The sequence below is a fragment of the Toxorhynchites rutilus genome, chromosome 2 (assembly GCF_029784135.1).
Source record: "Toxorhynchites rutilus septentrionalis strain SRP chromosome 2, ASM2978413v1, whole genome shotgun sequence".
NCBI lineage: Eukaryota > Metazoa > Arthropoda > Insecta > Diptera > Culicidae > Toxorhynchites > Toxorhynchites rutilus.
In genome coordinates this window covers 278,620,056-278,634,882 of record NC_073745.1, presented here as the reverse complement: position 1 = coordinate 278,634,882, position 14,827 = coordinate 278,620,056, and the positions used below count along the sequence as shown (strand labels likewise).

Below are 14,827 nucleotides of genomic sequence, written 5' to 3'. Positions count from 1 at the left end.
CGGAAGGCGCTTGAATTTTCATTGAAAACACCGAAGCCAGTGGATCCATTGAGGCGAGACCCATCAGTGAAGTATCTTTTCATGCAATTGACTTTTTGGTACTTTCGGTTAAAAATACGGGGAATGAAAGTTGGTCGAAGCTGATCTGAAATCCCAAGTATTGCTTGTTTCATCGACAGATCGTATTCAATTGAGGAACTGCTGATGGTGAAGTGAGCACGGTCTGGAGTAAACGATGGAAGACAAATATCTGACGAAATATAGTGGTGGTAAATTCTCATAAACCGAGATTGTATATTTAGATGAAGAATTTTTTCAAAGTTTTCAATCAAAAGTGTGTTCGTGACTCCGCATTTCACCAGTATTCTGGGAGAAAGTTCCCAGAATCGGTTCTGTAGAGGAGTTACTCCTGCCAGAACCTCGAGACTCATGTTATGCGTTGAGTGCATACAGCCAAGAGCTATACGCAGACAATGATATTGAATTCGTTCCAGTTTTAGAAGGTGACTTTTAGCTGCTGAGAGAAAGCAGAAAGAGCCATACTCCAGAATGGATAGAATATTTGTTTTATAAAGTGTTATGAGATCTCCCGGATTAGCTCCCCACCACGTGCCGCAAATCGAGCGGAGGAAGTTGACCCTCTTTTGACATTTTTGCTTCAAATACGTAATGTGGGTATTCCAAGTGCATTTTGAATCAAACCAGACACCAAGGTACTTGAAAGCAATGATTGGGTAATGCTTCTGCCCAAAAGCTTAAGTTGCAATTGGGCTGGGAACCGCTTTCGAGTAAACACTACCAGTTCGGTTTTCTGCGGCGATAATTCGATCCCTAAGTTCCTTGCCCAAGAAGACAAGTTATCTAAGGAATTTTGCAATGGTCTTTGCAAATTTTCGGCATGGAGACCTCTGACGGAAACCACACCATCATCTGCAAGCTGTCTAAGCGTGCATTGTTCTGCCAAACAACTGTCAATATCTTTCACATAAAAATTATAAAGAAGGGGGCTCAGACATGAGCCTTGGGGTAGACCCATATAACTATTTCTGGAAGTTGTCAGTTGTCCAAGGGTGAAGTTCATTCGCTTTTCTGACAACAAATTGTACAAAAAGTTATTCAAAATTCCAGGAAGTCCACATCTGTCCAGATTGTCTGACAGAATTTCTATGGTAACCGAATCAAAAGCTCCCTTAATATCCAAGAATACTGAAGTCAATTGCTCCTTGTGCGCAAAGGCCAGTTGAATATCTGTAGAAAGCAACGCTAGACAATTGTTTGTTCCTTTGCTCTTGCGAAACCCAAAGTGTGTACTTGATAGCAAATTATTTGTCTCGATCCATTGATCGAGTCTTCGAAGGATCATTTTCTCCAGCAATTTTCTAATGCACGAGAGCATAGCAATCGGATGGTATGAGTTATGGTCAGACGCTGGTTTGCCAGGCTTTTGAATTGCTATCACTTTGACCTGTCTCCATTCGGGTGGCACAATGTTGTTTTCTAGTAGGGTATTGAATAAGTCTAGCAAGCGTCTTTTCGCGATATCGGGAAGATTTTTTAGAAGAACGAATTTAATCATATCGCTTCCGGGTGAAGAGTTGTTCGATGAAAGAAGAGCCATAGAAAATCCCAGCATTGAGAATGGTCCGTCCAGAGGTCCACTGCTCGGAGACGTTTCTCGAAGAGTATGTTGGGCTGGAACTGAGTCTGGACAGACCTTTTTCGCGAAATCGAATATCCATCGGTTGGAGTATTCTTCACTCTCGTTGGTAGATGAGCGGTTTCGCATGTTGCGAGCTACCCTCCACAAGGTACGTATTGAGGTTTCACGAGAGAGACCTTCAATGAAATTGCGCCAGTAACCGCGTTTTTTTGCTTTAAATGTTTCAGCTTTTTAATTGTTTTTAATTGTTTCAGCTGTATTTCAAGCTTTGAATATTCCTCGAAGTGTGTGGATGTTCCATGTCTACGCTGTTTAATTTAATTGTTTAAGCTGTATTTTAAGCTTTGAATATTCCTCGAAGTGTGTGGATGTTCCATGTCTACGAAAAGCTTTGAAAGCATCAGATTTTTTCAAATACAATTTTGTGCATTCATCGTCCCAGCCAGGAGTGGCTAGTTTCCTTTTAAACGGAGCACTTGGAACTTTTCTTTTTTGTGCTTCCAGTGAGCTTTTATACATAAAAAAAAAGAATCGATATTCTTCCAATGGTGGAAGTATATCTATTGATTCGACACCGATTGTTACCGCCGTTGCAAATTTTTGCCTGTCGATGTTCCTTGTTAGATCAAATGGAACTCGAGATGGTTCAGTGGATTGCGGGCTACACTTGATTGATATACTGATTGGTAAGTGATCGCTACCATGGGGATCATTGATGACCTTCCACTGACAATCTAATGATAACGAGCTTGAGCAAAAAGAAAGGTCGAGACGACTTTCTCGAGCCGGAGGTTTTGGAATTCGTGTCGCTTCACCAGTGTTCAAGATAGTCAAGTTGAAATCGTCACATAAATCGTAAAAAATAGCCGCTCTGGCGTCATCATAAGGATCACCCCACCCAGTACCATGAGAGTTCATATCACCCAGAATTAGAACTGGGGATGAGAGAATCGAGACTAGATTCCAAAGATGACTACGGCTAATGTTAGTATTTGGAGGAACGTATACTGAAGCTATGCAAAGTTCTTTATTCTTTGCAGTTATTTGACACGCGACAATTTCGACGTCTGATAGAGCTGGGAGAGGAATTTTATAGAAAGAGTAGCACTTTTTGATCCCCAAAAGTACTCCTCCATAAGAATCATTTCTATCCAGGCGAATAATGTTAAAATCGTGGAAGTTGAGTTCAGTGTCAGAAGAAAGCCATGTTTCAGAGAGGGCAAATATATCACAATCATAATTTTGAAGTAAAAATTTGAACGAATCTAGTTTTGGCACTAGACTACGGCAGTTCCATTGTAGCACATTGATCATATCTTCTACTACGCTAGGGGAATTATCCATCGAATGATATGATTGATGCAAGGAGGGGCCATGAAGCAGTCAATTGCTTAAGATAAGACTTTAAAGATGGAAGCAAGGCAGAAATAAAGCTTCTGAGGGGGTCTTGAATTTTTAACGTGTTTAGTATGAAGTCCACAATGTCCGAAAAAGCTATCAATCCTCGATTAGACGCGAATTTTCTACGAGAAGTTCGATGAGCAGCGTTTTTATTTCTCTCTTCTCTGGGTAATGACGTAAAATCCTTGCTGCAACCAGGAACTGGCTGAGAAGTAGCCTTCGGATTCGTTTTTTTATTACTATTACCCTTGGAATTAGACAATCTTCCGAGGATCACTTTAGGTTTCTTACGGTGCACCGTTGGTGAAGAGAGCTTTCTTTTTGATGATTCATCCTTTATTGAAGATTCTGGTGCAGCCGTAGTATGACCCTCATCAGAATCAGAGTCCGATTCTTGAGATGACAAAACCGAAAATTGGTTTTCATCTTGAGCGGCTGATGCGGTCTTTAGCATTTCAGCATAAGTCCGCTTGGAGCGTCCAGCGATAGAACGCTTCACTTTATCGGAGTGCTGTTTGTACCTCGGGCACTCCTGTAGAGGGTGAGGATTCTCGCCACAGTGGATACATTTTTCCACTGTTTGTGTGCAAGAATCCTCACTATGTTTCTCGCCACATTTACCGCAACGAAATTTGTTGCCGCAGTGGCTAAACGAGTGTCCCAACTTTTTACAGTTGGTACAATTATAAACTCGTGGTACAAACAGGCGCACTGGGAAAAAAATATTTTCTACTTTCACATAGTTTGGGAGAACAGAACCTGCGAAAGTAATCCGAAAAGAGTGCGAGGGCTTATAAACTTTTTTGTTTTCTTCCAAAGATGCTGAATGCAGGTTTCTAACATCCAGGATCTTTACAAGATCACCTATCATCGAGTTTTTGAAAGAACCCGAAGCTTTTTTTCAATTCATCGACACTCAGACTCGCGTCGGTTACTACGCCTTCTATCTCCACCTCTCGAGAAGGGATGTAGATGTGATATTCCCTGTTAAAAACTTCGTGGTCAACAATCTTGTTGGCCACATCAAAAGTCAGTGCTTCTACACGCAGTTTATCCGGTCTCTCTTTATGTATCGAGACGCCCGAAAATTGACGCAGCAAATCTCTTGAAATATCAAGAGTTCTCAACGATTTTCCCTTGGGCCGAAAGAAAACAACCCATGGTCCCTTTGAGGTCGATTGATAATAGCGCGTCCGCGCAACAATGGCATCGGTAGATGTCATAACGGTTGCGCAAACGGTGCGCAACCGTCTATGAAAAAAAAACACACACACACACACGCACGCGCGCTCAAAAACTCAACTTAAAACTAACTTAGACTAATAATTAACTTAAATTTAAGAAAAATATATAAATATATATATCTCAAAAAAAAAAATCTTCCAAAAAAAAAAATAACTAATTTGCGGTGTCCGAACAACCTTGAACACCCCTATTCGAAGCTATACAACGCCGCACGCTACGAGGTAAACAAAATAGCGTGACGGCAAAAGTTGTTGTTGATTATACTTCTCTATGATGAAATCGATGCCGCTGGAACCAATTCACAGATCGCCGGTCCAGCGTTGCCGGAGAGGTGCTGCTTCCTCGCTGTTCCGGGTATTAACGGCACTTATCTTGCCACGAACGGTCAAAGAAAAAATAACCAAAGGCACTTTGGCGGAGGGGGGAAAAACTTCACCAGCTTCGATTTGTAGCAGAGACGCGAACAATAAGCGTCCGGCTCTTTCAACTATCGATTGAGGAATGCGATCCGCCGAATTTGAACTGAATATCTCAAACCAGAAAGTTCTTCTTATCTTCTATAGCATAGTGCGTAGTGTCACAAGATACTGATCATACGAAAGTTTGTTGCTCTAAATCGCGTATGTGTCTCAAGTAGTATTCTCATTATTTGGTATCCTAGGCACTTTTTTCTCTTAAACTTTTCTCTAAAACAAAATTGAGAAGATATTTTCTAAAGACTTTAGGGCAACACTAATTGTTTCATCTGTCGCATTGGACGAAATTTTTGAAATGCATTTGAGTTTTTATTGAATCAATTGTGTATGTGACGCTGAAAGAAACTACTTTAAATAATAAAATCCATAAATAATCAAACAACACGTTAAACAGTTCGTTTTCACTAACAGTGCCGAAACTTAATGAAACATCATCTACAAACGCATCATAAGAGTTTCTCGTTTCTGAAAACATCTAACCAATCCCGTTTTTTTATTATGACAAATACATTGAAATATAGGAGTATGCGTAACTTCAATATTGCAATATATATTTCATGACTTTTTCTTCATTTCACGAAATGTTGAACATGTCCTAAATGACCGGAAAATTTCAACTAATGGAAGCAGCGAACTTTGCCGTTGATTTTTGTTCCTATTACCTCTCCCAGAACTCACCTTAAGCTCGAACCAGATAATGCAGCTATCACCGAGGGGAGCGTATCGCAGATACGATGAGCCATTGAACGAAGGCACCTGTAATGAAACGAAGCAAGGAAACAATTACCAAAGCAATGAAACTAGCATTCGTTTTTTGCATTACTGCTATTTCCCTGGTCAACTTGGAATGGTTGTTTTCAGGGTTTTCATGTTGTCTTTAATAGTACTTTCAAACGCGATAGTGAGGATAATAACAGTGAAAGAAAAATTTTGAAACCCCTTTTCCATTTAACTTTCCAATTATGCATTTTCTCCTAAGTGACGTATTTCGTGATTGTTTAAAACTAGTTCTAGTAACTGACAGGAATAATAACAGGAATAAAATTTTGCTTGCTTGTTGTCATCTTTCAGGAAAAATACTGTTTGAATCAAACTGTTACAGTACCTAATTTCTCATTTCAATTCGTTTCGAATATGCTCAAACCTCGCTTATTTTTTTTCTTTTTCGTGCTGAGGGGTGCACCCTCCTGAATTAGGATGGTCTGAAAATGCAGGTATTGAGCCGTTTTTGTCGAATACAGTTAATTTTCAACAATTGGTACCTTTGAACCGCCGTCCTCTTATCAACGAAATTAAAGTATTTGAGTGAATTTTTCAAAAAAAACTGAACTTTCAATGCCTAATTGTAAGAAACATTTCAAAAATACAGTTGTTTATAGTTTTTGAGGCGTCGGAAGAAATACAATTTTTTTAAAAATTGTTACATTTTAGCCGCCCAATAGATTTTTGACCTTTTACAATAAAAGAAGCATACTTAAAAAGGTTTTCATGGGGAATTTTAAACTGCCTTTGAAATTTCTACACCTATGATTTTTAAGTCGTCGAGGTGCCGAATGATCTAATATTTAAAAAAAAGTTTTTCCCCATTTTAAAATTCTTAGTACAGGGTTTTCCAACTTTAAATTACGAAAGTAAATCGAAATAGAACACACTTAAATAGAATTCGAATTTCGATGAAACTTTTATTTCAAATTAAAGTTTGGTTTATACCATTATGTGTGAAATACAACATCATTCACATGTCCACCTAGGGCTAGAGCTAATTTTCGATGACTTTTTGGCACATATGGGGCGGTATCACGGTCATAACTTCACGAATGTTGTCTTTCAAATGTTCAAGAGTTTGCGGAGAGTTGGCATAGACATGGTCTTTCGCATAACCTCACAAAAAAGTTTAGCGGGTTCAACTAGCATGATCTGGACGGCCAATTGGCATGCGTCCCTCAAATTTCGTTCGCAATATGGCCATGTTCGGTCGTGTTGTGTGGCACGTGGCGCCGTATCCATATCTTCACTTTGTGGCAAAAAAAATCGGTTAACATGCGGCCATAGCGCTCACCATTCACAGTTACCGTCTCGCCGTCCTCATTTTCAAAGAAATACGGTCCGATGACTCCACCAGACCATGATGCGCACCAAACAGTGACTTTTGGCGGATGCAATGGCCTCTCAACAATCACGTGTGGATTTTCTGAGCCCCATATACGGAAATTTTGGGTGTTCACATAGCCACCGAGCTCGAAATGTGCTTCATCGCTGAAGAAAATTTGATGCGGAAATTCTGCATTTTGCTGCTGTTGTTCTAATTTTTGTAACAGTTGGACTTTATATGGATGTAGGTGCAAGTCCAAATGCAAAATTCGCCACAATGATGTGTTTGACAAGCCCAATTGCTGAGCACGCCGTGGAATCGAAACATTCGGGTCATCCTCCACACTGGCAGCAACAGCAGCAATATTTCGTAATTGTGCGGAAATACGTAAATTCTGAAATTGTTGTTCATGTTGGACGAACAAGAAAAAAGTAGAAGGGCCTGAACCTAAAGGGAGGGACGGAAGTTTGACGTAGGACTGTGATTGTTCGGAACAGTTGTTTTTTTTAATGTAATTCTTTTTATTTTTCAGAAATCTGTTAGTTTAACTCTTTTCAAACTCCAAATGGTGGCCCTGAGAAGGGCTCTTTGTTCTATGTACTTATAACCTTCAAACGGCAAAAAAATGCTGGATAAATGTGTCGTCTAATGGTATATATTGTAACATATATCGTAATAATGATTCTGCGTAATATGCATTTGAAAATTCGTAATTTTTCGTAACATTTTTCGTAAAGTGACCCCTAGGATGCCAATGAAAATGGTAATTTCGAATTTCGAAAAGTTACCTCATAAAAAATGTTCACCACCCTATGCAAAATATCAGCTCAATCGGACTTAAGGCAGAGTGGCGCAAAGCGGTCAAAGTTTGAGTTTTTTGAAAACCGGAAAATCACCCAAGGGGGGAGTAAATGAAATCGGGGATTTTTTTCATGCCAAATGTCTTAAAATTGCATGAAACGTCGAGATCTAGTGTCATCTTCAATTTTTTTTTGTTAATAATCGACACTCTGGGACTGGTTTTTTTCGGAATATGAGGTGAAAATGATGGTTTTGGGTGCCAATAAAAATAATTAGTCCGAATGTGCTAATATTTTGCATAGGGTATATTATCGTGAAAATCAACATTTCGTATCAAGTTCCGAATGAAAAATCGAGATAACTATTTTTATTGACAACCAAAACCATACTTTTCGTTTCGTATTCCGAAGAAAAACTATGTCCCAGAGTGCCGATTCTCGACAAAAAAAAATTTCGAGATGACACTAGATTTCGACGTTTCATGCCATTTTAAGACAATAGGCATCAAAATTTTTTTTTTCGGAAACCTCGATTTCCTTAACTCCCCCCTCCCTCCAATTTTTCGATTTAAAAAAAACTCAAACTTTGACCGCTTTGCGCCACTCTACCTTAAGTCCGATTGAGCTGATATTTTGCATAGGGTGTTTTTTCGAGGTGGTGAAAATTTGTTATGGGTTAACTTTTTGAAATTCGAGATGACCATTTTCACTGGCACCCTAGTGTAGGTATTGGTGACTACCTTGACTACCTGCATGATTATTATATGTGTGCGTGAAAGCGCTGAGCGTAAACGAATGTTTTTTTGTATTTTTCAATCGTCAAGTTTCTATAAGACCAGTTACATTTTCCGTTGTTTTAGTTGTTTTGATCAATAAATTTGGAAAATGCCGAAGGGAAAAGTGTTCACGGAGAGAGAAGAAAGACAACTCGATGCATTTCACCAAAAAATGTTAGTGTCAGAGAAATTGCTCGTCGGATTGGTCGATCCCATCAAGTAGTGCTCAATTATTTGGCGAATACTCAAGGATACGGTAAGAAGCAGTGAGCTCCACGTAAATCGAAGCTCTCTGACCAGGATAAGTGGGAAATCGAATACTTCAAAATCGTTTATGCAAATAAAGCAATATTTCAATTTAAATGTTACTCGGGTGACAATTCGTCAAGTTTTGGTAAAAATTCCTCACATACAAAAGGCTTGAAAGGTTAAAGCTCCTTATCTTACATCATCTCACATCGGAAGACGTCTGAGTTTTGCCAAAGCTCACATGAACCGACAGTGGGACATGGTATGGTACGCATTTTGCAACATAACATAACGAAAAGTTATTCAATGTATAGGTATGTAATGTATGTCTTCACTGATGAAAAATAGTTCGATTTGGATGGTTCTGATTGTTTCAACGGGTACTAGCTTGATTTACGGAAGAAGGAACAGTATTTTTCAACCAGGAATTTTTGGTGGAGGCTCTTGCATGGTTTGGGCGGGATTCTGTGCAACCGGAAAGCCTGTTGAAAATCTTCAAATCTTAGGGGGACCCTTGTAAGCAGAATCTATACTGAGGGAAAACAGTACACCACGATTGAAGAGCTCAAGGTCGCAATTTCGTAAACATGGAAAAATATCGCGAAATCCGTTCAGCAGAATTTGGTAAATAGTATTCCAACAAGAATTTTCCAGGTTATTAGCCGAAATAGCAAGGTTGCCAATTATTGACATGTAAATCAGCCGATCGTTTTAAATTTTTCATTGATAATACTTACGAATTTTGAAGTGGTCTTATAGAAACTGGACAGCTGAACTGTTTGTGTTGTAACGAAATAGAATCAGGGTGGTCTTATAGATGTTGGACAGAGTGTATGTCCACAAAATTTGCTCCGCACTCAAACGGTTAAGGGTACTCATTATATGTCGAAATCCGATAAAATTGAGTGTGTTTTCAGCTATCCAGCCTTTACTTACATTTCCAAATTTAACCACAAATCGTGGTTTTCAAAGGAAACATGTTCTCTCTATTCCCAACCCGGTGGGAGTAATTATGGTGAGTCTCTATGAATAAATTGCGAATGAATCAAGCTGATTTGTAATCAATGAACCCTAAACATGGGAGTAGGCTTCCGTGCGTTATGGGATCACCACAATCGAGTATCCTAATAAGCCCTTGATTAGCAATCAGCGTCCCATTCATGGGTCCATATCGCCACCACATTCCCGATATTCGAGGGCGCCTGATTTACGTGTCGCCGATGTGCCACACTAATAAATATCATACAATTATAAAGTACATACTTAGCCATCAATCAGTGGCAACCCTAGCGCAGCAAATCCCCGGAAAATAATGAAAACCAGCGTACCTGTAAATCCAGTCTCATCTCGCATAAATCACCGCCGAAGCCTAGCGGACACAGACAGATTGCGCCGTCATCCGAGGGTAGACACTTGCCGCCGTGCTGACATGGAAACCGGCTGCAGCGATCGGTGACACATTCCTCTGTGTTGACCATCGCAGTCCGGGTTGTTGACGTAATACCATTCATGGTGGGCGTGTTGAGTGGGTGGCGAATACCAATTACAATTGTTGTTGGGCGGCCCAGCGGGATTGTAAGACGCCGGCAGCAGTACGGGCGGGTTCGAGAGCGCGCGAAAAGCATTACGAAAGAAAGCAGTAGAATGACATGGAATATCGCAATGAGAAGTTTTCGAAAACAAAAAAGTTTCAAAATTAATTATGTTTTAATTAAATTGTAACACAGCAGGATGGCCAGGATGAGGGGGGGGGGAGAGTGCGCGCGTTTCCACGGAATTGGTTTTCGGACATCTGACGCATCCTTTTGGTGACACATTGTTATCGCGCCATTCACTGTCCGATGTTGGAACGGGGGAGAGGGAGGGGGTTTCCGCGTTGCCGCAAATTATTTTGTGCACTGGAAACCGAGTGAAAATTTGGTTAAACTTTTATGGAAACTTTGGATGGAAGCAATCTTATTTCCTCGAGCTCGTTTGTTGGCGTTTGTTGTTCCAATCAGCAGTTAGAAACATCTGCCTAAGAGGCGCACTGTTCTTTCATTCCTTCATTTATAGTAAAAACACTATTCATTGGTGAAAATCTAATATTTATGAGGAATAATTCCTCTCAGAATGACTTCAAAATATAAGAAAATATAAGGAGGATGAGGCTGAATAGAAAGACTCTAATAGACGCTATTTTTTTTAAGTATGTCAGAGATTTCTTCAGTTTCAGAACTTTAATTTGGAAACAGATCAATCCAGTGTTGCACTCGCTTTCGGCTCCATCATCCGAGGTAATAAAATAAACGGTAACGGCAGTCCTGCAGTCCTGCAGCGAACGTCATCTCCTGTCCTCACCTATTCCTACTGTGCCACAATCCGGTCACACAAAACAGAAAATTATATCCAACGATTTCCTTTCCCCCGGGGGCGAGGCAGAAAGCCTGCACAGTTTCCACCCTCAACCGAAGCAAATACTCACGAATGTCGAATCCTTGCGAGACGTCCCCGAGTGGTGCGCTGTGGAAATTGTAATCATGCTCGTTGGCAACGAACTTCCTGATGCAGCCCGTAAACCCGCTGCTCACCGGCAGCTTCTTGTCCAGCCCGGTGATGTTTCCGAACCCACCGAGGAACACCGGTTCACGGAACGTAATCCGTGAGAAAAGGCCCTGCGGAGAAGCGGACAGAGAATAGAGAAAAAAGATGTAATTGTGTAAGGGAAAATGTTTAAGGTCATAGGAAGTTTGCTTTAAAGTTGCTGTTTCTGTTACATTCATTTGGTTTCTTGCAAATTTGCTTGTACAGTGTCGGAAATGAAAAAGTAAACGATTGACAATATTTGGCATGATTTGTCAAAACAAATCAACAATAAATCCGTTTTTTTTCTCTATTCAGCCATTCCATGCCAAACCGATATAATGGTTCTCAGATTTTCGTCAAAGTGGTAGTTTTGCTCTTTATCGCAAATTATTAGACCCGTGTTTTTTTATTTTTTTGTTAGGGTGACCATTTCCATTTTAGGGTGGTCCGAAACATTAATTTTTTTCGCAATTTTACAAAAAAAAATTTTGAAATTTTGAAAAAAAATTATTATTTTCAAACCACTGGACCAATCCAGATGTTCGACATATTAAATTAAAGCCAATTGGCCAATTGTTATTTTTGGCAAAATACTAGAGTTGTAGAAAATTTTAATTATGTTTTCGTTAGTGTTGATTGTATTTGTTTTTATAGTTTTCGTGGTTGTCTTTTGAGGACAAGTGAAAGAGAAGTATGGAGTGTTTCCTTCCACAAGGGTCCTTCTCAGGGCTAGAGCCGAATGAACTGAAGTAGTTCTATACCAACTATTTCTGTAAATCTCGACGTGTCATGCAATTTTAGGACATTTGGCATTTTTTTTAATACCCGATTTCCGGTGATTTTTCGGTATAAAAAAAACTCAAATTTTAACGACTGCGACACCAGTAAATGAAGTCAGAATGAACTAATATTTTGCATAGGGTATATTATCGTGCAAATCAACATTTCGTATCAAGTTCCGAATGAAAAATCGAGATAACTATTTTTATTGACACCCAAAATCATACTATTCGTTACGTACTCCGAAAAAAAATTAAGTCCCAGAATACCGATTTTTGACATTTTTTTTTTCGAGATGACACTAGATCTGGACGTTTTATGCAATTTATTTTCTATTTATTTTCAAACTTTTTGAAATCTTAGGGTCGATTTTTTCCCATACATTCATTGGCACCCTAGTGTGTATATTAAGTCGCTTCAAGCCACCAGTGTTTGGCTTTGCGTGTTCGGCTTTGTTTGTTTTCCCAGTGCGAAACTTTTAATTTATTCATATCCTATACGTATGAATAGCGCACCTTCGCTACTTTTAGTTGCCATTAGTATTTTCTCTCATGTACATCGGTCGGTATAATGACTTCCTTACATGTATAAGTACACAAAACGGTTTGTATGGCGTCCGCTTATTATGACCTCCCTTTGATGTCATTATAAACGGATTGCACTCTATGTTATATTCCTATAAACGTTATTGATTAGATATTCCGTAAGACTGGTGGCTAAGAGGTGACAAATATGAATGTAAAGCATAAGAAAAAGAAAATAGTTTTAAAATCATAATTTCAACTTTGTTGGTCGGCAACCTTTTACTCCTAGGAGCTCCCGGGTCGGGTCCTGTTTTTTTTTCAAACCTTAGGTTTACAAGTATGTTAGTATATACATGTTCTGAAAAGTATTGCTGCGTCGACCTACGACGAAGCGATTTATAGCGTTTTGATAAGGTTTGGCCCCTATAGGAAATATACAAAATTGAAAATATTTTCAACAATTATACATGAATATAAAGTTTTTTTTCACCATTTTTAAAGTTTTTTTCAATTTTTATATGGTTGAAACTTGTCACCTTTGACAGTTTATGTACATTTTACGACAATCTTATTAAAAGGGCTTATCTTATTTGAAAGTTTTGTATGGATCGTGGACATTTGCTCCTCTCTAGAAGTATTCCGAATATGATTATTTATTGAAATACCTGTCAGCGCGAACTTTGTCCGGAGAGTAGCAGTAGCTACTCGTGTTGTGTTGTTCATGAAAAGTCCTACATCTCAAAGATGAATATGAAGAGACGATTGGAGTTTGCTGAGTGGTAATAGTGGTAATAGACATCTGAGCTACAGGTTCAGCATTTGGTGCCAACAGTAAAACGCAGTCAACCGTTTTATGAATTTGAATTCATAGAACAAAACGGAACTCAAGACGGCGGCTAAGGAAGTCTAGGCGGATATTCCGTCCACAGTGACCAATAACCTCGCTTGTAGGCAGTGATAGAATCCGAATGTAAGCTATTACCAAATTATTGTTCATTTTTTTTATCCCGTTTGTTTATTTTAGGCTCATTAGCATTTTTGCTGTAACAGTGAGGAGTTCGAGTTGCGCATCGGTTCGCGACGGACGTCTGCTTTCACGCTCGGTTTTTTGTTACGAAGTGTGCCAGTTGAACGTGTGTTATGTGCTTAAAAGTGGGCATTTTTGAAGGCCAATGTAAGAGCTTGTCGCGATTCAATGAAATAAAACCATTCGCTCAGAAGATACGTGAATTTTTGCTACGAAAGGGCTATGTTGATAAGGCATCTTAGCTATCGATGACAAAATGGTTGCGCATCGCCATTAGGTTTCGGTGTTTTTCAGTTCCCTAAATGATCAGTGTGTGCGTGAGTCGGAATTATGTGCAGCGAGAGAAACGAAATTATCGCTTTTCGCCACCAACACAGCGAGTGTAAATCGAAGCGGCGTTCGAATGAAAATGAGGTTTCATGCCTTGTTGTGAGAGTATCACCGAAGAAAACCTCCAATGTACAGGAGCAGGACAAAGCCGTGAGGAGCGCAAGAGGAGACGTTCAGCTGTGCTCACACACATCGGCAGAGTGGTTTTGAATTAGCCAGCACACTTCCTAAGCTAAGTACATAGTATCTGCATTTGTGTTTCTTTTTGACGTAGGACTAAGTCTTTCATTTCTATACCGGGGTGTAAAATCAAAGTTTCGAAAACGAAAGCGTTACGCCGGAGACCGAGATTTTGAGAGTTAATAGCTAATAAACAACTGAACAAAATGGTATGATAAACACTTCATTCGAAAGATAAAATGTATACGCGTTCTATACTTGTTACTTTCTGATCCAAAAACATGTTTCAATAGTCTTTAATTTGCTTTCAAAACAGGCTATTAAAATCACCAATCGGTATATAAGCGAGCGCCGCTCGGAAATCCACTCAGTTCTAATTGAACAACGATTGGAGCATGTTGTCGCTGTTGTGGTGGAGCTCTTCATTTATCATGAAAGCGCGGATGAACGGTGTCACCAAGAGCCTGTTTGTGCACCTTAGGCCAGAAGGGAATCCATCAGGAGAAGAGTGATGCCACAAACGGTTTCCCGGGAAGATCTCGAGGCAGCCGCTACACACACACACATACACGCGCGGAATTCTTTCCGTTTGGATGCCATTCAGCATCGAGAAAGATCCGGAAAATAATCTGCCAGTTCCTCTGGGAATTTAAAAATACATTCATGTGAAAGAGTTTATTTGAATGTTTTCTATCCATGTAACACCGTGACCAAATACATTT

At 39.6% G+C, this 14,827-nt stretch overlaps 1 protein-coding gene across 3 annotated transcripts in view; it reads right to left on the bottom strand.

Annotated features, from left to right (window-relative positions):
* The window catches only part of LOC129768435 (uncharacterized), a 622,376-nt gene that overhangs the window by 90,508 nt on the left and 517,041 nt on the right, over positions 1-14,827 (bottom strand). For all 3 annotated transcript variants that reach the window (XR_008741679.1, XM_055770090.1, XM_055770091.1), the window contains 3 exons: positions 11,164-11,353; positions 10,028-10,164; positions 5,461-5,538 (listed from right to left, as the gene is read on the bottom strand). Coding sequence is in view for 2 of the 3 variants with exons in the window: in XM_055770090.1 (XP_055626065.1) it covers positions 5,461-5,538; positions 10,028-10,164; positions 11,164-11,353 (405 nt within the window). In the remaining variant the exon portion in view is untranslated. The remainder of the gene's footprint in view (positions 1-5,460; positions 5,539-10,027; positions 10,165-11,163; positions 11,354-14,827) is intronic.